Here is a 20064-nt window from a genome sequence, read left to right as displayed (position 1 = left end):
CTGACGAGACTATAGCTGAGGTGATTTAATTTAACTGTGGGCACCATTTTTCTCTTGTGCCTCCATAAAAGACTCCTTTGAACAATAAAGTATGGTTATCAAGTTTTACAGCACAACTGACCTTGCATAATGCACATTATGGAAGCATTATGGGTTATTTGCTAGAGGGAATTTCAGATCCATGACCCTTATAAACCAAGTATATAAAGTTTTTACATTGGGAGAAGAAAAGAGAGAATAAGGGTAAAGTAGTATCCTAATGATTCAACCAAAATAGCTTTCTATATGGGCTTGGCAAAAAAGTTTGTTTCTGTAAGTGGGCTCCAATAGCACTTAGTTGTGTTAATCTCATTCAAACCAATGCTGTTAGATTGTATTGTGACAGCTATCACAACAGCATGCATTTTAAAAAAATCAAAATTGGTGAATTTTTGTGTAGCTGTTTTAATACCGAAGATGGAAGAAAATACGCAACTTTTTTGGTGTATTATGCTTTGTTATTTCAAGAAAGGTAAAAACACAACTGAAAAACACACAAAAAAAGATTTGTGCAGTGTATGGAGAAGGTGTTATGACTGATCAAAAGTGTCAAAAGTGGTTTGCAAAGTTTTGAGTTAGAGATTTCTCATTGGACAATGCTCCCTGGTTGGACAGACCAGTTGAAGTTGATAGCAACCTAATTGAGACATTAAGTGAGAACAATCAATGTTCTACCACACAGGAGATAGCCGACATACTCAAAATATCCAGATCAATAAAGTTATTGGTGAAAGTGAAAAATGTGTCTTTTATTTTACAGAAAAAACTAAATGGACTTTTTGGCCAACCCAATACAATGAATGACTTGGTAGATTTAATCAGTCACATTTGATTTAGAATCGGGTTGTTGAGAACACATGTTATTGAAATGATCTTAAATTTTATTTGCAAGGTAGCTAAATCTTAATTTGAATTTACATAAATCATGCTTCAACAACTTGGGTTCTTTTCTGAACAGTATACACAGAAAACCAGAGCAGGTTCTTAAGGTTGCTTAACGTCCTTGTGCTGCTCTAAATTTTTTTTTAATTTGCAAACTTACAGGATGACAAAAATCTAACACAAAATGAAGCAGTAAATAGGTGAATAACACCCCTGTGTCACAACTAGTTAAGGTGAAAACTTTCATTGCTTGGATTATCATTAACAATTACATATATACTATACTCTTATAGTTGTCAAGGAAAATTAGAAACACTTATTGCTGTAATTTATCTAACAGCCTTAAGAAACTGATTTCAGCATTTATCCCTAATTTGTACCAGCATAGCATTTACAACATGATGCCACTCAAGGTACCATGGAGACTGTGCAAGGAAGTATTACCTTCTTATAAATCAAACTAAACATAGCTATCCTCATTTGCATTCCAATGTGATGAAGGCCAAAAATGGCTGGGTGCAGGAGCAGTGTCCTCAGGATAAAGAGAAGGCATAATCCTATGCCTAGGTAAATCGCAATGGAGCGTTCCACCTTGTTATCTGGATCATAGGAGGCTATGATTCTTCCCAGTAAGAGAGGCTGGACAGCTTTAGTGACTTCCTGCAGAAGAGGACAAACAGAGAAATGAAAATTTATTCTCCTTTTATAAAATACTCCCACAATTTCAACACAGGAAGTTTTATCTTTAAAGGAAAACTTAAAATGGCTACACAAAGAGCCATGCCATATATGAAATTCTTAACATTGTTCTTAATATGTTTGTACTTCAACTCCCTGCCATTGTATCATTATTTTTTCCATGACCTGTCACCTCTACCACAATAGACCCATTTACTGAATTGTTATTCAGTTGCACTTTATAACAAAATAAATGAAATGTGTGTTATTCTCATTTAGATATCTATTCTACACATTATCATTACTGAATTAGTTGTAACTTTGCCTTAACCAAAAGAGGACACACTTATCCCTTGAACAACTATGGTTAGTCCACAAAAACACTGGTAGTATTACTATGATGGTAAACAATGGTAACTGATACCTAGCTTGGTCTAAAAATCATCCCTGTAATAACTGAAATAAACATAGTCTTACATTCTTTTATTAGATTTTATTTATGTATTTATTTATTTACTTATTTACTTTTTTATTTATTTTAGAGAAAGGGGGTTGGAGGAAGAAAGAGAGGGAGAGAAACATAAGTCAGTTGCCTCTAGCAGACACCCCAACCAGAGACCGGTCTGCAATCCTGTCATATATCCTGACCAGGAATCTGACTGGTGGCTGTGAAAGGTGGTTTCGCTTTGTGGGAGCATGCTCAACTAACTGAGCCACGCACCAGTCAGGACAGCCCTACATTCTTGGCATGTGAAAGCTGTGTATATACCATTGCTCAGATTATTTTTAGAAACACAAGAAATTTCCCAATAAGGCACCATATAAACCAGTTAAAGCAGACTGAGGCTTGAATGTAATGATAGGGAATATAAATTTATTTGAAAATTTCATAAAATTTTTGTTAATTTTATCAGACACAAATAAAGATGGGATTCACTTTCTGGTTCACTTAGATAATAGAAGGCAAATACAAATTTTTCAACCAACATGTCAGTGAAATGAGCACTAAATTCAGAGTCATGAAATCCACATTCTTATCCCAGCATGTTACCTATGCTCTTTGTCACCATACTCACTTCCTCTAGACAGTTTCCTCATTGATGAGCTTAGTGGTAGAGCAAGCTGATCTTGAAGGTCCCCTGTAGTGCTAGCATCTCTGATTGTATGATCTGAGTCTAGGGAGTCCCATGGCAGATGTTGAGGATTTCTTGGGCAACTGGCCTGGCCCATATCCTGCCACAACTACAGGTGTGTTTTTCTCAGAGGGATGCAGGTCTGAACAAAGTGAGTTCAGAAGACCATGTGCTTAGAGAACAGCACAAGTGATTGCATTCCTGGCGGGAATATTCTTGAGTCTAAATTTAAATGAACCTCCCAGAGAAAAATTAAAAAGCATGAAAATAACTCCTGGGAGATATATCTGTTCTCTCATGGGATCCTCCAGACCAGAGCTTAAAGTCACTGTAAATGAATCAAAATCCTTTAAACATTTCTGTTCCACCTGCATACTAGGATATGGCCAAATGCTTCTACAGATATTCAAGTCATGAAAGACAGTCCAGGTGAAAGTAGAAAACTTTGTTCAGGTTTGCAATTACAGTACATGAAATAATCCCAAAATAACTTTACCTTAAAAATTATAATTCCAAACCCAAAGCATACTTCTTTCTAATAAAAGTAGAATATCAATTAAAAATTTTTTTAAAGATTTTATTTATTTATTTTTAGACAGGGGAAAGGAGGGAGAGAGGGAAACATCTTGTGGTTGCCTATCGAGTGCCCCCTGCTGGGGACCCGGCCTGCAACCGAGGCATGTGACCCTTTGGTTCATAGGCTGGAGCTCGATCCAGTGAGCTACACCAGCCAGGGTGAAGAACTTCTAAATTGACATTATTGTCTACTGTGTGTAGTCAGTGAAATCATCATCATCATCATCATCTAATTCATTTTAAGTACATTTTATATGTCTTAATATTGGGAATACTAGGACATTATTTGAGAAATATTGAGAAGATGTCTTAGTATTGAGAAATTAATAGCATACCAATAGTTTACAGAACATATGGTTATGTCAATAACAACTGTAAAGGACTACTGTATGATAAAAACTTCAATACTGATAATGTTCTGATAATGTTCAAATAAACTCAAATATAAAGATATTCATTAACTTGGGAAAAAATTCTCCTTCAAAACAATAATTAACACCACAATTAATAAAACTCTAGAAGCATTAACTATAGAGTCAGATACAGACAAACAATAGCAATACTGGAAGTTAGTACAATTAAATAATTTTTCCTGGAGCTTTTTGTTAATATAACTCAAAAAAGAAAACCAACTTATGTGTGACTATAGGAAAAGAGAAATGAAAGTATTATCATTATCAGCATAGAATATGATTGTCCATAGAAAACGTTTTAGTAAATCAAGAGTTTAACAGAGAATTAAAAAATACTTATACTAAGGAAATAGATTATGCCAAGCATAACAATCAATTAAATAAGTATCCCATTTGTAGCAAAAATATAACAAAAATGTACTGTAAATACCAATAATATATATCTAAAAATATATTTTATAATACATTACTAAGATACATTTTTAAAGTCTCACATAAATAAAGAACTTAAAATTTTTCAAAAAAGAAAAATGAATGGTCACAAAGATTACATTTTCCCCCAAGTTATTTTATAAGATTAATGCAATCTTCATCAGAATTCCAAGTTTTTAGAAGTGAACTTTTTGCACCGTAAAAGCAGAGACTGTCTACCTTGGTTCTTAAAGCAACCCCAACACCATGTTCAGTACCTAGCACAGGATATCCACTCAGCATATATATTTGTAGAATCAACAGATAAAATTACTCTAAATTTAAGCTGGAAAAAATGAGAGACTAATTAAAATCATTTGAAAAATAAAAACAATGTGTGAGGAGGTTCACATTACTAAATATCAAATCATATTATACAGCTATAATAATTTGGTATGAGACAGTAATAGACTGATTTATCTGGAAAGTTACAGAACAGGTCCAAGTGCACCTAAAACTTTGATATACAATAAAACATGGCACATTAATTCAGTGGAAAAAGGCAAAATTATACAATAAATAATAGAGAAACAGAATACTCATTTTTAAAATTAAATTTCTTTTTTAGTAATTATTTGTCGATTACAGTTGGCATACAATATTATATTACTTTTAGGTGTACAACCCAGTGATTGAGCATTTATCTAATTTACAAAGTGATCACCCCTCCCCACCAAAATCTAGCACCCACCTGACACCATACATATTCAACATAGAAAATAAAACCTATTTACTGCCACACTGTCTGTAGTTTTAAAGATATGTATGTATGTATACCACGACAAAAACGGACTTTCTTAAAAATGGTATCATGATACCTGTCTGCCTTTGAGTCATGTTTTTAGTATTTTACTTTTGGTATTTTCCTTTAGTATTTTGATTTATTAACTATTACCAGCAATATCTTCACTAAAAATCTAAGCTATATTCTTTTTTTTAAATTTTTTTTTAATTAATTTATTTACTTTTTAAATACATTTGTCTCTGCCTTCCCCCCACCTCTTTCCCTTGCCCCCTCCCACCTTCCCTCCCTCAGCTCTTCCCCTTTGGTTTTGTCCATGAGTCCTTGCTATATGTTCCTTGACTTTCCCCTTCCCTTCCCTTTCCCTGCCCCCCCACTTCCCTCTTGTCTCTGTTGATTTCTTTTCCTTTCAGTGTTGCTGGTCATATTTGCCTTGCTTCTTTGCATTGTTGGTTAGGTTCCGCTTATAGGTGAGATCATATGGTATTTGTCTTTCGCCCCCTGGCTTATTTCGCTTAGCATGATGCTCTCCAGTTCCATCCATGCTGTCGCGAAGTTTAGTACTTCTTTTTTCTTTCTGCTGCGTAGTATTCCATTGTGTATATGTACCATAATTTTTTGATCCAATCATCTACTGATGGGCATTTAGGGTGCTTCCAACACTTGGCTATTGTAAATTGTGCTGCTATGAACATTGGGGTGCATAGGTTCTTTTGTATTGGCGTTTTGGTGTTCTCAGGGTATAGTCCCAGCAGGGGAATCGCTGGATCAAAAGGCAGTTCCATTTTCAGCTTTCTGAGGAAATTCCACACTGCTTTCCATAGTGGCTGCACCAGTCTGCATTCCCACCAACAGTGGACTAGAGTTCCCTTTTCTCCACAGCCTCGCCAGCACCTGTTGTTTGTGGATCTGTTTATGATGGCCATTCTGACCAGCGTGAGGTGGTACCTCATGGTGGTTTTGATCTGCATTTCTCTAATGGCTAGTGATGCAGAGCATCCTTTCAAATGCCTCTGGGCCCTCTGTATCTCCTCCTTAGAAAAGCATCTGCCCAGGTCCTTTGCCCATTTTTTGATTGGATCGTTTGTCTTCTTGGAGTAAAGTCGAGTGAGTTCTTTGTATATCTTGGAGATCAAACCTCTATCTGATGTATCATTAGCAAATATATTTTCCCAAATGGTTGGCTCCCTTTTCATTTTGCTGATGTTTTCTTTAGCCGTGCAGAAGCTTCTTATTTTGATGAGGTCCCACTTGTTTATTCTTTCCTTTATGTCCCTTTAAGCTATATTCTTAATGTTTTATAATAAAATATTCCTGGACCTGCTTATATAGCAGCAATAGTAAGTTAAACCCAGAAGATACAGTAATGGAAGATGTGTTAAAATACTAATTTTAATTTCTGAGGTAATAATATCTAGGTATCATTTTTAAATTTTAGCAAAAATATTTTCCTGTGACCTATGAGAATTAAAGTAAATGCTAATAATATTAATATTTGTGCAGGTAGATAGAGATTCTACTTAAAGATCTAAGAACAGTTAACATTTATAAAGTACTTGCTATGTACCATGATCCACCCTACCTGCTTAACACATTTAATTCTCACAATAACTCTTTTAAATATATGCTATTATCTCCACTTTACAATTAAAGAAACTGTGACAAGGAGAGTTTAAATGATTTTCCCAGTGTCACACAGCTTGTAACTGGTAAAAGTGGGATTTGAACCAGACATTTTGACTCCAAGTCTATTTCTTATTCATAACCCTAAATCAAAATGAAAATGTTAAAACACAACCTGCTGTCTCTCAGCTCATCATCAATGCAAGCATTGAGATTAGTTCAACATCAACCTACCAAATCAAGTTATAAGTTAACATCACTGTAATTTAAGATAAATACCATTTCTCTTGGACCCATATCATAGGCACACAATTTAAAAAGTGGAAGAAATTATAGAGACTATTCACTTTATTGTCACCCCTTGATTTGTACAGTTAAGGAAACTGAAGTCAGAAAAGTGCTTTGATTTGTCCGAAGATAATAAAACAGACTCTGTCATGAAAGCATGACCATACATACTGTTTAGCTACAAGAACTTAAAGATGCACCATGTTCCTACAAGGAATGAGAGAACTGGACAACCTCATACTGAATTTAAGTTGTAAGGACATGATCACAGACAATTCCTAATCTACAAATCAATTGTTTTCTAAATGTCACGTGGAAGAACAGGAGATGCATTTTCCTTAGATAAATTTGTACTGAACATGGCATTGGGTTTCTAGATTAGCCTTTAAAAATACATATAATGTTAAATGCTCTTGAAGCACCTTTCTGTTCATATAGTAATGTTGAAACCTAATCAACCTGTATAACTATATTTATACAGGAAGAGATGGAACATCTCCCCCGATGCAGTCTTGGAAAAGGAACAGCATTCCTTTAGGTACATATTTGCCTTCTCCATGTGCTTCTCTGCGAAAGAGCTGTTTTCTTTTCTTTTTTCTTTTCCTTTTTGTCTTTTGGTATGGATGCATTTTTTTTCTATTGAATCTTGGTGAAATTTTATTCCTAATCATTTTCCCTGTTTTCATTTTTTGCTTGTTTTTTAATTACAGTTTACATGCAATAATATATTATTCTGTATTAGTTGCAAGGAAGTGCTAAAGGAAGATACAGAAGTTAATAGCTAACATTGGGACTTTCCAGAAACCCTTAGCCAACTTTTAGTCTCAGTGGGATTGCTGTCGTTTTCATTCAGGGGCTCCTTGATCATATCTGCCTATTTCTCTTTTCACAACTTTTTCTTCTAACTAGGCATTCTCTTCTTCCACAACCCTGTCAGGCCTTGCTACTCAAAGTGAGGTGCAAGCAGCAAACTGCATCTTCATCTGGGAACTTTTAGAAATGCAGAAATTCAGGGTCTACCTGAAACTTTCTGAATAAGATTCTCCAAGTTAGCTAGATGGGGGGTATTCATTCCTGAATGTAAATGAGAAAATTCAAGTTGGTTCCACTATCCTGCTTTCTGCTGTGAACTTTCTGCAGATTTGCCTGAGGTGACCCAGGAAGAATCCTCAGCCTTCAAGCTTCTAACAACTTGTGTCTCCTGACAAAGTGCAAAGAAACTCAGCAGATCCAAGACTAGTTACTAGAGTCACCATTCTGCTGAGAGCCTAAGTACAACCATTACATATATGGTTATGTAACAAGTATAATTTAATATAATGGAAGGTTCATAGGCTTTGGGGCTAAATGGACCTGCCCATCACTCAAATTTACCATATGCATGACTTTGGGGAAGTTATATAATTCCCCTGATTCTCAGTTTCCTTTTCTGTATAATAACGTCTGATGCATGAATTTATGAGAACAATCAAGTTAAAATAATCTGCATAAAAGCCTTAATGTTGACCTTACCCTGGAACAGATTAGGTACAATAAATATTAAACTATGTCATGTTTATTCTGGGGTTTGTGTACACCAGACCAAAAAATAACTTCAATATAATTTGTGTGTCATCTAAACTTTCACATTTAGGTGAGTGCTTTTGTTCACATGAAACTTCTAGGCTGGTGGATAAATTATTTCACAAGCCAGGCAGAGAATAAAGGGGTTTGATAACTAGGGCTCTCTTCTAGCTTGTATTCCATTGTGCTTATGTTAATTACTAGGCACAGCATGTGACAGAGAACATGACTAGGAAAAATGTTTAGTTTCACCACAACCATAGTCATAACCTAACACTTGTTTGAAGTATCATTTAATTCAATCCAACAATGACTTATTGATAATGTTACATTCTTTTATAATGACTGGTATGAATTGTAGTTTTATACACTAATTCAAATGTATAAAATATAGTCTTTAAAACAATCAATAAAACATATTTTAAAAAATTAAGCAATAGAGCCAGAAACTACTTATAAAATTGTTTTCCAAAGCTTGAGTACTTTCATTGAGAAAAATTGCCTCAAAGATATATTAAAAGATAATTAATTCTTTAGCTATCTTATTTTTATTTATGAACAAAGTATTTTCACCCCCAAACTGTCGCAGGTTTCTATGGGAATAGATTGATGACAGATGATACATGATAGATGATAGATAGATAGATAGATAGATAGATAGATAGATAGATAGATAGTTAGATAATAGATAGTCAAAACCACAAGAATTTTTCCACGAGATTCCTTAGAGTAGCACAAAACATTCTGGACATAAATGCGGTCATTTTTGTCAAGATAAATTTTCAAATATATTTTTCTTGGTGTGTTTGAACTATAGATTTTTACAACAATGCAACTTGTATGGCATCTCTTTGAGAAACACTAGGGCACTGCTAACTCTGCAAAGCATGAAGACTTACATGAATATAGTGCATCCAAATGATACTTCACATCCCAAAGAAAATGTGTGCACAACTTTTCTTTGAAGACTAAATAAGTTTTCAACTTGCCATTACCTTTTCTAGCTTATAAGCAAGGATTCAAAATGAGGCTCCAGTGGTAAAATAATGATCAGAGTCACAGGAATGTCCCAGATGACACTTAAATACCACAAAGCCTAGGTTTTTCAGGCATGGTGCTCTCATCACACTGATAAAGTATAAGAGACTAAGAAAACAAAACTAACTCACTGCCAAATTTTTAAATTTTGTTATTTTTCCTTGAAACAATTCAGCATGCAGGTGTAATTTCAAAATATTATGAACATTCATATATGTAATTGGATGAATTTAAGCTAATAATTGTTGTAGCCATAATAAATTTACAAATGAGATCCTTACCCCTAAATATAATAGGATTCCATAGAACATAAATCTCCAGAAAAAGCATCTCCGAAGGGCATTAATGAGTTTGGGATTTTTCTTTGATGCCAGCTCTCTGTCCCATTCTCTGCAAAGAAATAAACAGTTGAACTAAAAACGTGATTGTGCAAATATTTGAGTTGTTTTATTTCCCTTAACATAGTTTTCTCTATACAAGTACATCCAAGCAGATTAATTAAAGAGGTGAAAATTTGCTGAGACATTCTAACACCAGTGCTCAGTCAGATACCTAACAGAATTCAATGCTCTACCATGTATCAATTTCAGAGAGTTGACCTCATGAAAAGGCCACAATATATTTGTTAAAGAAAGGTTCTGGGCTTCTTAACAGCAATACAAAATGGAGACAAATAAGTATGACTTATGAATACACACTGCTGTGCTTAGAACAAGGTGGAAAATAAACAAATATTTAATGTTTTTGCCCTTCACTTCTTGAGTTTTACCTGTTCAGAATTGTAGTAGATTTTACATAATTTAACTATCAAAGCAAAAACAAGATAAAAAGTCAGATGGAGTTTTCTGTGGCTTAACATTAGAAATACTGGTTAGACTTTGTTTTTAAATATAGGGGTATGAAATAAATATCATCAAACTTTATTTTCAACTACTATAGTTATTCCAAAGTAACACTTAGGAAGATTAAAACAATCAAATTCTATATTTTCTAGTAGGAATATAAATTAAATAATCTGAAAATGGTTGATATATAAATAAATGTTTTGTTTTCTTTTAAATACGATAGATTTATCAGTTGACTATATTTATTTTAAATTATTGTCACTGCTTTCTATTAGTAAATCCCACTTTCTCTTCTCAAAGCAAATAAAATATATCTCTAAATGTTACCTTCAACTTTATTTTTAAACTGTACAGAGATAAAAAGTTTCATGAACCACAAGCAAGAACTAAATAAATAACTAGATAAAGGCCTTGCGTTTGATCAACAGCTATTCTTATAGCCTTCAATCTACTATCATTACAGGTGGTTCTAAGTTACTTCAAAGAAAGAACACACAACTGAGATCTGAGGGAAAGCTTGGCAGTCTTTGATGAACAATGACTTCCCCCAGAAGCTTACTGTCTATAATGCTTAATTACTCTATCCCATCTGTCTGCCTCCTATTCCTTCCTACTCTTTCACTCACACACAGAGAGCTGCCTCCCATCCACATCATTCAGTGACTCACAATAAGGTAAATATGAAGGCAGATTCAGCTTCTCCTTCAAAGGAAGAGTCAGATTAAAAAGCCAAAGAATGGTTTCAAGGTGGAAAGAAGTGTTCAACACTGAAGTCATGTAGGAAGAGATCATTAATATTCAACAATTTAGAGGCCTCTGGTGACCCTGATCAGTGTGGTTTTAGGAACATGGTAGACATGGAAACCATATTTTAGGGAGCTGAGAAGTAAATAAAAGGTGAAGAATGGAAGAGACAAGGAGAACAGAAAAATACTAACTATGAAAAGGAAAGAAGAAGAAAAAAAGAATGGGATAGTGACCTGAGGGAAAGGCAAGGTTGGGGAAATTTTGTTATGGGTGGGAATTGAACAACTTGTAGTCTAAGAGAAGTTAGCAGAGATAGAGGAATTGGTCCTTGATCTTGGAAATGTGAATTTGCTACTCTTACTGGCCTAATTCTTTCATTAAAATCAAGAAAAATAAATGTGAATATCTTACTTTGACTTAAAAATGTCAAAAAATGACTTCAATGAAAATAAATTTCAAGTCTACTCAACTTTATTTTGGTACAGTAATTTATTAGCATGTATGTATGTATTTATTTATTTCCAACTGCCTCTCCCCTCTCCCTTTCATTTGGCATCAGAGTCTGTGCTGCTGGCACAAGACCCCATCTAGCTCATTCATTGACTGTGGTTGGTTCAAGGAGTGAGCATTTGACTCAAGGGTCTCTGGAATTTTTCACATTTGGCCAAAAAGGAAGGGCTCTGTTCTCTGTGGTCTGCTTGGAGGAAGCTCACATGAGGACATAAAACCAACACAAGGCATATGGCACCAGGTGGCATTTGAGTCCCTGGTTCCATTGAGTCTCTAAAGTCAGCTCTCTATCTAAGCTTTCATGCAGTCAGGCACAATGAGCCAATAAATTCCTTCTTTTTATTTACCTAAAATAGTTGATTGGATTTTTTTTTCACTGGCAAGCAAAGGGTTCTAACCAATACTCTTAGAAAAAGGGACTTCTTGCAATGGGAAACACTGTTCCTGGGGAGGCTGGGAACACAGACCTGGGGTTAGAATCAGTTGTTAGCTGGAAAATTATATCAACTCTCTGAGCCTCAGTTTGCTGTTTTGTAAGATGGAGATAATAATGCTTTTGTAAGATGGAGGTAATAATGCTCCTCAGTTACAGTGGGTGAGGAGAGACACTGTACCTGGCATTCAATATGTACTCAAAATTATGAAATTTTTACATTTACTTGCTATTTAATAGCCATTACCTTAAGATTTCATTTATAATCAAGTATTAGAATTTTGCAGGCAAATATACAGGGTCTGGCATGAATAACACCCTTTTTTATTACAAAATCTTTTATTACAAAATTATAAGCATTTAATGTTGTAAGGTAACAACATTATACTCAAGCACAGCATATGACATTTTAGGTAAAATATTCAAATTGCTGTCCATCTTGTGTGAGACATTTATGTACCCTCCCAACCACACTCAAGCAAGCCTTACTTCTGCCAGACCCGGTACATAATTTACTTCATATTGCTGTTATTTCAGCCTTCACAAAATGCACCTAATATTCTTTAAAGACATAACTTCTCAGAACTAAAATACGTATTTTTCAGAAAAAGTCATTTTTCAAGAAAATGCTATTTTTCTTTCCTCTTTCACTGTTTAACTCCTAATTGATCAAGGCTTCAGCAAGAACATAGGTGCTCCTTTTTCTTTATTTTAATCCTCACCTGAGCATGGTATATTATTGATTTTAGAGAGGAAGAGGGGGAGAGAGGGAGGGAGTGGGAGAGGGAGGGTGTGAGGAAGGGAGGAAGGGAGGAAGGGAGGAGGGGGGAAAAGTTCTGGGTGGGAGAGAGACAGAGAGACACATCAATGTGAGAGAGAATCATCAAGGGGATTCCATAAGTGCCCTGACTGGGATGTGAACCCACAACCTAGGTATGTGCCCTGACCAGGAATTGAACCTTCAGCCTTTTGGTGTATGGAATGACACTCCAACCAACTGAACCACCTGGCTAGACATATTCTCCTATTTTAAATATGCTATTTTACAAATTAAGCCCTCTGATATGTCGGTTCTATAAGTAATCAATAATATTAATTTACCTCTGCAATTAATAAACAATGTAACAAACATACCTTTCTAATATTTCAGAGAGATTGTCAGCAGAATCAGCTGAAGGGATTTGGTATATGTCTGACAACTCCAGTCGCTGTCTGTACCCTTTCTTCAAAATTGGTCTAGTCCAGCTAAAATAAAAAGAAGAGGAGATAGCAATATATACTTGATTTGGTCTCTGATATAGACTTGTAATCTGATATCATTTCAATTCTTCTGGCTTGTAGATAAGAGTAGAGACATAAATATGAATAACATAAGTCAACTTATATATAAATACCAGGGTTTCATATCTTACAGGATACATTTGTATAAAATACTAGTACCTCTGAACTAATGTGACTGTTGCTTTGTCAGAAACAATCAAGAATGATGGTAGAATCCTTTCTAGAGGAAAAAAACAAACTGCTAAACATTCTATATTAAAAGTATTCTTCAAACAAAACACAGCCCCAAAATAAGCAGATACTTGGAGTTTATAGCTTTCTATAATTGCTAAAGTCCAGCCTCTACCACTTCAAATATAAAATGATCTGTGAAAGATAAGATAGACTTTCAATCAACACCCTTACTTAATTTTGTTACTGTAGCACATGATACTCAGCACTGAGCAATGAGCTATTTGTTTAATAAACTCTCTATATATGGCAGAGGGGTTAATGAGTAACTTGTATCAATTTGTTTACTTAATTATAACATTTGAATTATTACTTGAGGGTGAGTATCATTACTTTCTTATGTTTTGTCCCCTTATCCCACATCATAAATAACAATTTATGACAGAAACTAGTAAAGCTGGTATGGTAAATAATTAGGCAGGATATCTGTTATTTTCAAGTACATTGGTTCTAACTATTATGGATAAGGCAGAATAATCTTCATGAAGATAAGAAAAACTAAGAAAGAGAAAGAGGAGGGAGGAGGAAGAGAAGAATTATAAAACAAAGAAATCATGTACAAAGAGAAATTTCTTAATGAAATTTGAGTGAAATTTCATTTATTGAAGAAAGGAATTGAACTAGGAAGTAGTGATCTCCAAACATATGCTTTTTCCCTTAGCGTCATTTTCTCCTCAGAGATATCTAAAATTTTGTGTCATTGAGACTTTGATAATATATCAAAGTGCTTGTTAGCCACCCAGAAAATTAATTAGGTCCAGTTTCTTATTTACACTTCCTTGGTCTCCACCTTCAGTTGGCCCCTGCCCTATGTTCCTGATGTCTCTACAACTTGTCCTTCCTTAAAAGTTAACTGAGTTAGGGCCCAATTTGAAGGCTAAGTAATTTCATCAATTATTTCTTGCTAAGATATCAATGAGTGACAATGGTTTAATGTCATTTTTTTCTACTTACTTGCAATATTTGCATATTAACAAGAGACTTAACAAAAAAGGAAGATAATTGGGTTTTGTCTTTATTTTCCAGTCTGATTCACTGGTAATATTTCCCAGAGAACAAGAATGAAAATCGCTGGGAACTGTCTGAATGCAGCAGAAGGAAGCACATGATAATGTGGTACGTACAGTGGCATCATCAAGCAAGTGATGTCACACCCACCTGGCACCACCCCGGTGCCCAGCATAAGCCCTGGAAGTAAACTTGGAAATACAGGTGGCAGTTAGGCTGTAGAAAAATTGGGGACAGCAATTTAGAATATAAACTCCATCTTATTGGTTATGAGCCTTTGTGAACTTAACCCAAAGAGTGAAAAAGTGAAGCAACTATTTACTACTATTAAAAAAAAAAAAAGTATACGTATACAGCATTTTCCAAGGAGTTTTCACAAACACTAGCACATTGTGATTTTAATTTTAAAATCTTGTAAGGTAGAACAAAAAGAGAACATTTTCCTATTTTAAGGATAAAATACTGGAGACTCAGAGATGTTAATTTGTCTGCTACTAAGGCAAAAACTATAGATTTTTACCACATTCATCAAACCTCCTTCCTTTACCATGCTTAACTTTCCCTATTTAGGAAAATTAAGCATGGTGAGTTGTACAAGACAAACAGCTGGGAGTTCAGCCTAGAAGCAGGAAGAAAAGAAGCTGGCAGACTGCAGGCAGTGGTATGGTGTGCTGGCAAATCTTTAACCATCTCTTTTCCAGGAAGAACAAAAAGCAAAGGAAAAAAAGTGACATGTCATTTGCCAATTTCTCTGGTGTAAATAGATACTCCCACTATAACCAATTATAAGCCACCAAATGTGAAGTCATTGAACACATAGTTGGGAAGAGATACACAGTTGCATATCATTATATAGAAAGATTACCATTCAGATACAATGAATGTAAATAACCTCAATAGCATGGATAATAGTAAAATGTAAAATAATTAGGTAGTGAAAACTTTTGAGTTTTTATTGCCTTTGTTTCAATGTAATTTACTTAATTGTAAATTTAGATTACTTAATTTTTATTTTTTTTATTTAATTTATTTTCTTTATTTTTTCAAATACATTTGTCTCTGCCTTCCCCCCACCACCTTCCCCTGCCCCCCCTCAATCCTTCCCCTTTGGTTTCGTCCATGAGACCTTGCTACACGTTCCCTGACCCTCCCATTCCCTTCCTTTTCCCCCCGTCCTGTTGTGCTTAACAACCAGCTTAAAAATGTCCTAAAAATTTAACTATAAGAAATGGCCAACTATAGCAGTTCACTATTGCCAGATGATTGAAAGATTTAGAATAGGGTGATGGCATTAAGGGCAGAAAGAAAAGGGCCTATAGAAAATTTAGTAAAAGGAAAAATATCCATCCTTCAATAAACCATGCATTTTACTGTTTGAATTATTAAAACTTGATACTCAATTTACAAATAAATAGAATTTCACTATCTGTAAATACAACACAAGAAAACATTTTCAGGAAATTTCAAAACAAATCCTTTCATTTCTTTCAAAATATAAAAACATATGTCTTTGGTCCATACCTAAAAGCTGATCACCATTCCTACAAATGAGTCTCCATCTCATTTTAGAGCATGCAATTTGTTGGCCACTTTTATAAAAACTTCCTGTGTTATCTGTGCCCATTTTAATATGATGTTACACTATGATGCCTACTTTTGATTATCAAGAGTTCCATTTCTCAGCATGATCAAACAAAACATATTCAGTAATATTAAAACATTTAACCATTTATAATTATTAGTATAACTTAATATTTTCTGACAGGTTCACCACCGTAAATCTGTATTTGTAATTCTGAAATAGAAACTTGACTTATGGTAAATTATGAGAACTAAAATCAATTAATTTTAACAATTATCAGAGTTATCTTAGCAAAAGAATTTATTCTATGAGGTTAAACCAATAAAAATTGAATGAAATTTCTGCCCCATCAAGGAGCTTTCCATGCCTACCTCAAGCCTGTCTTAGAAATACAAAAACAAAAACAAAACACCAAAATTCCTGGATATCTACAGCGTCTGGCAGAAGTAAGGCCTACTTGAGTGTTGTTGGTAGGGTAATAACATGGGTGCAATAATTTATAGTTTTAATTTGAACATTTCAGCTAAAATATGTGGTGTGCTTGAGTGTGATATTGTTATGTTATAAAATTACATGTTTATGATTATGTAATAAAATATTTTGTAATTAAAAAAGGGGCCATTATTTGTGCTAGACCCTGTATAATTATATACTTTATGAAATATTAGTTACTGTAAAACTTTAGCTACCATGGCTTTTGAATGATCCTGAGTAGGTTAAACATACTTGGACAGAATTTAGGAATACCAAGACAGGAGTTCTACTTCCATATCCCTTCCATTAGAAATGGACACATGCTCAGCTGTTTCATGAAACAAAGCAGGTATACTTGGAATAACCAAAAGCAATAAACTCTATTTCTCCTCCTCCTTCTCGAATTTGCTTCCACCATCTCCAGTGCTCACTTTTAATTGATCTTACCATTCTCCTTCATTCATAGGCAGTATCTACATATTGTCAATAAACATATAAATTGGTTTACTGAGAAACAGTCAGTTTCCAAAGTTCTGGCTATTTCTAACAGACACTAGCTAATCATTAATTATGAGGCAGCAGACAGAGATCCCTAATGTATACAGTGTTTTATAATTTAAAAGTTTCAAACTGACTTTGGAAAAAATTGTAGTACCATAGGTACACTATTCTGTTCACTTAACTATGAGAAGTTTCAGATTTTATAGAGGAAAAATGTTATCACTACATTTAAAAAATATATATGTGCACACACACATATACAAAGATGTAACCGTATTTAATTAGTTTCATTTTTAGGACAAAACTTCCAATTTTTATATAAACTGACTTATAATTCCTTATAATAAAAAGAATTTTCCAATTATACTCACTATTAAAGCCTTGATTTTCATGGAATCTATCCCCTTAAAACCACATAATTAAAGCTTTTAATAATTTTTCTATTTGACATTTGAGTTTTATTAATCCAACAGAGGCCTCTGACATTTTCATCTGCTAAAATTTAAGATGAAGCTCAGATATCAGGTCTGTTTAGTTCAACATGATTTTGTTTGTATAAAATAATCAGGTTTCCACAGTATTTAACATTACTTGTTATTTAACTGGCCAAATAAAATAGCAAATTCAAATCACTGGTTGCATGACACTTCTAAATACTAACAAATTCATACACTCAAAGATTAACCTTTTTATTTTTTGCCTTAAATAATTAATACTGGAGGCTGTGGTTGGTGTGGCTTAGTTGGTTGGACATTGTCCTGTGAAGTGAAAGGTTTCCAGTTTGATTCCCAGTCAGGGCTCATACCTGGGTTGCAGGTTTGGTCCCAGTTGGGACATGTGCAAGAGGTAACCAAACGATCTTTCTCCCTCATATTGGTGTTTTTCTCCCTCTCTTTCTCCCTCCCTTCCCCTCTCTCTAAAAATATATAAATAAAATCTTTTAAAAACTAATTAATACTTGAGTAACTAAGCAGAAATTACTGTAAACCAACTTGTGTAGATAAATTTAAAATACTAGAGGTTATCTCATCATCCAATATATGTACCATGAGATTTAAATAGCAAAAAAAGATCTGGATAGTCCTAGCCAAAGACAATGTTGAAGTTTAGGCCAAGGAAGGAGGGAAAATCTTTAGAACAAAATGTGGTAATAAATACCAAACTTCTGCAGCGTAGCTTTACTACTTTGCTTTAGTTATTTATATAAATGTCTATGATAGGAAAAATTGACTTGATCAGAAGTTATTTCATCTCTATAAGGATTTTTTTAACCTCGTAAATAACACTTCAAATGTCATTGTTGTTTTATCAACTTAGATTCAATGTTACCTTACAGTCAGATATCTTTTTCTTAATGCATTTTAGTGAAAATAAAACTAAGAGTGGTATCTAACTCTCAAAAGTCCAGTGTAAAACTTACAGGCTTCAAGAATGCACCTGAAGTCACAGCACGGCAGTCAGGGCCAGGTTGGTGAGCACCTGCTCTCTGTTTCCACAAAGTATTTAAACAGTGTTTGCTGCTTATTCATAAAACGGTGAATTTATAAGCAATAACCATTTCAGTCTGCTTGATCACCTTTAGGAAGTACATGCTTGCTAAAGATCAGCCATTTTTCTGTTAAAGAGTTAATTATTCGTAATGCCCTAGTGTACCAAGAGAATCATAGTTCATTCTTTCTCTCTGGATGAGTAAACAGTAAAATAAATACAGTCGATAAATCTCAGAAGATCTGGAAATAATTATTTTCTTCTCAACAAAAATCCACAAACCAATTCTGAAAAATCTTCTGGAACCCCATAGTTTAAAACCATACAGGCACCCTACTGTAAATTAATTTAACTTCATGCTTAATGAATCCAAACACTAAATCTGCCCACTTCATGAGATGATTCTAAGTATAAGTTTATTAGGAATGTAAACATATTAAGCAAATATCTAGAAAGGTATTTTATTTTATGTTTATCCATATTTTCTAATATTTAACAATGAGCATGTATAATTTTGGAAATAAGGAGTAAGTTCTTTTTATTTAAAGAACAAGGTACATATAATTATAATTCATTACTTACTAAGGTTATCTATGAACCTAAACCTTCTGGTCAAATATATTCTAACTCTATGATTCTCATATAATATTCACTAGCAGTAAGTTTCCATAATATGGGTTTTTTTCTTTCTTTCTTGATATAGTTGTCTGAATTGATACTTCATCTTACAGACCATAAAGTCCCAGTAACCTGAGTCCTACCACACATCTGTTACTGAAACAACTAATGGTTTTAAGGGAAAAAAAATGACCACTCCAGGTTTGAATACTGTCTTTATCATTTCCCAGCCATATGACCTTGAAAAAGATTCTTTTCAAGATCTCTCAGTTATGTCTCTTCCTGGAAATAACTACCATGACTACTGTACCAAATACAATGTTGTCTATAAAATGTTAAAACTGTATGTTGTTAGAAACATCTTCCTACAAACTACTTGGCTTCAGTTTAACTTTCAGAGCACCAGAATTTATTATTATTAGGATTATAATAATAATAGCTTACAGTAGAATATTTCCACAGCTTTGCAAAACTCTTTAAGTAGTTCATATACTTTATTTCATGCAATCTCCACAATTCAAGAAATCAGTCCCATTATTATCTCTGTCTTACAGATGAGTAACTGAGGTTGAGGGAGTTCAATAATTTGTCTAGGGCAGAGTTGAAATTAGAAAACCAGGACTATGATGGCAAAGCCTTCACTTGTGTCATATTTGCCATATTAGGACTAATTTTTTTTAAAGTAGTAGACACTTAGATATAACATGAAAAGCACAAGGAACAATAGAAAAAAAGAGATAAATTGGGCATCATAAATATTTAAAACTTTTATGCTTAAAACATGAAGTGGAAAAATAACCCAAAGAATAAGGGATAATTTTGAAAATAAAACATCTGATAACTTGTATCTAGAATATATAAGGGACTCATAACTCCATAATAAAAAGACAAATAACCCAA

The 20064-nt window shown here is 34.0% G+C and overlaps 1 protein-coding gene across 1 annotated transcript in view; it reads right to left on the bottom strand.

The window, feature by feature from the left end:
* Positions 1 to 20064, bottom strand: part of CFTR (CF transmembrane conductance regulator) — a 195913-nt gene that overhangs the window by 150635 nt on the left and 25214 nt on the right. Inside the window, exons 2-4 of the mRNA XM_054564044.1 lie at positions 13116 to 13226; positions 9728 to 9836; positions 1366 to 1581 (exon numbers count right to left, since the gene is read on the bottom strand). Coding sequence (XP_054420019.1) covers positions 1366 to 1581; positions 9728 to 9836; positions 13116 to 13226 — 436 coding nt within the window. The remainder of the gene's footprint in view (positions 1 to 1365; positions 1582 to 9727; positions 9837 to 13115; positions 13227 to 20064) is intronic.

The sequence above is a fragment of the Pteronotus mesoamericanus genome, unplaced genomic scaffold, assembly GCF_021234165.1.
Source record: "Pteronotus mesoamericanus isolate MK-2021 breed Mesoamerican mustached bat unplaced genomic scaffold, CSHL_Meso_final scaffold_85, whole genome shotgun sequence".
In the NCBI taxonomy this organism is placed as follows: domain Eukaryota; kingdom Metazoa; phylum Chordata; class Mammalia; order Chiroptera; family Mormoopidae; genus Pteronotus; species Pteronotus mesoamericanus.
The sequence above is the reverse complement of the archived record's forward strand: the minus strand, read 5'-3'. Positions and strand labels throughout refer to the sequence as shown.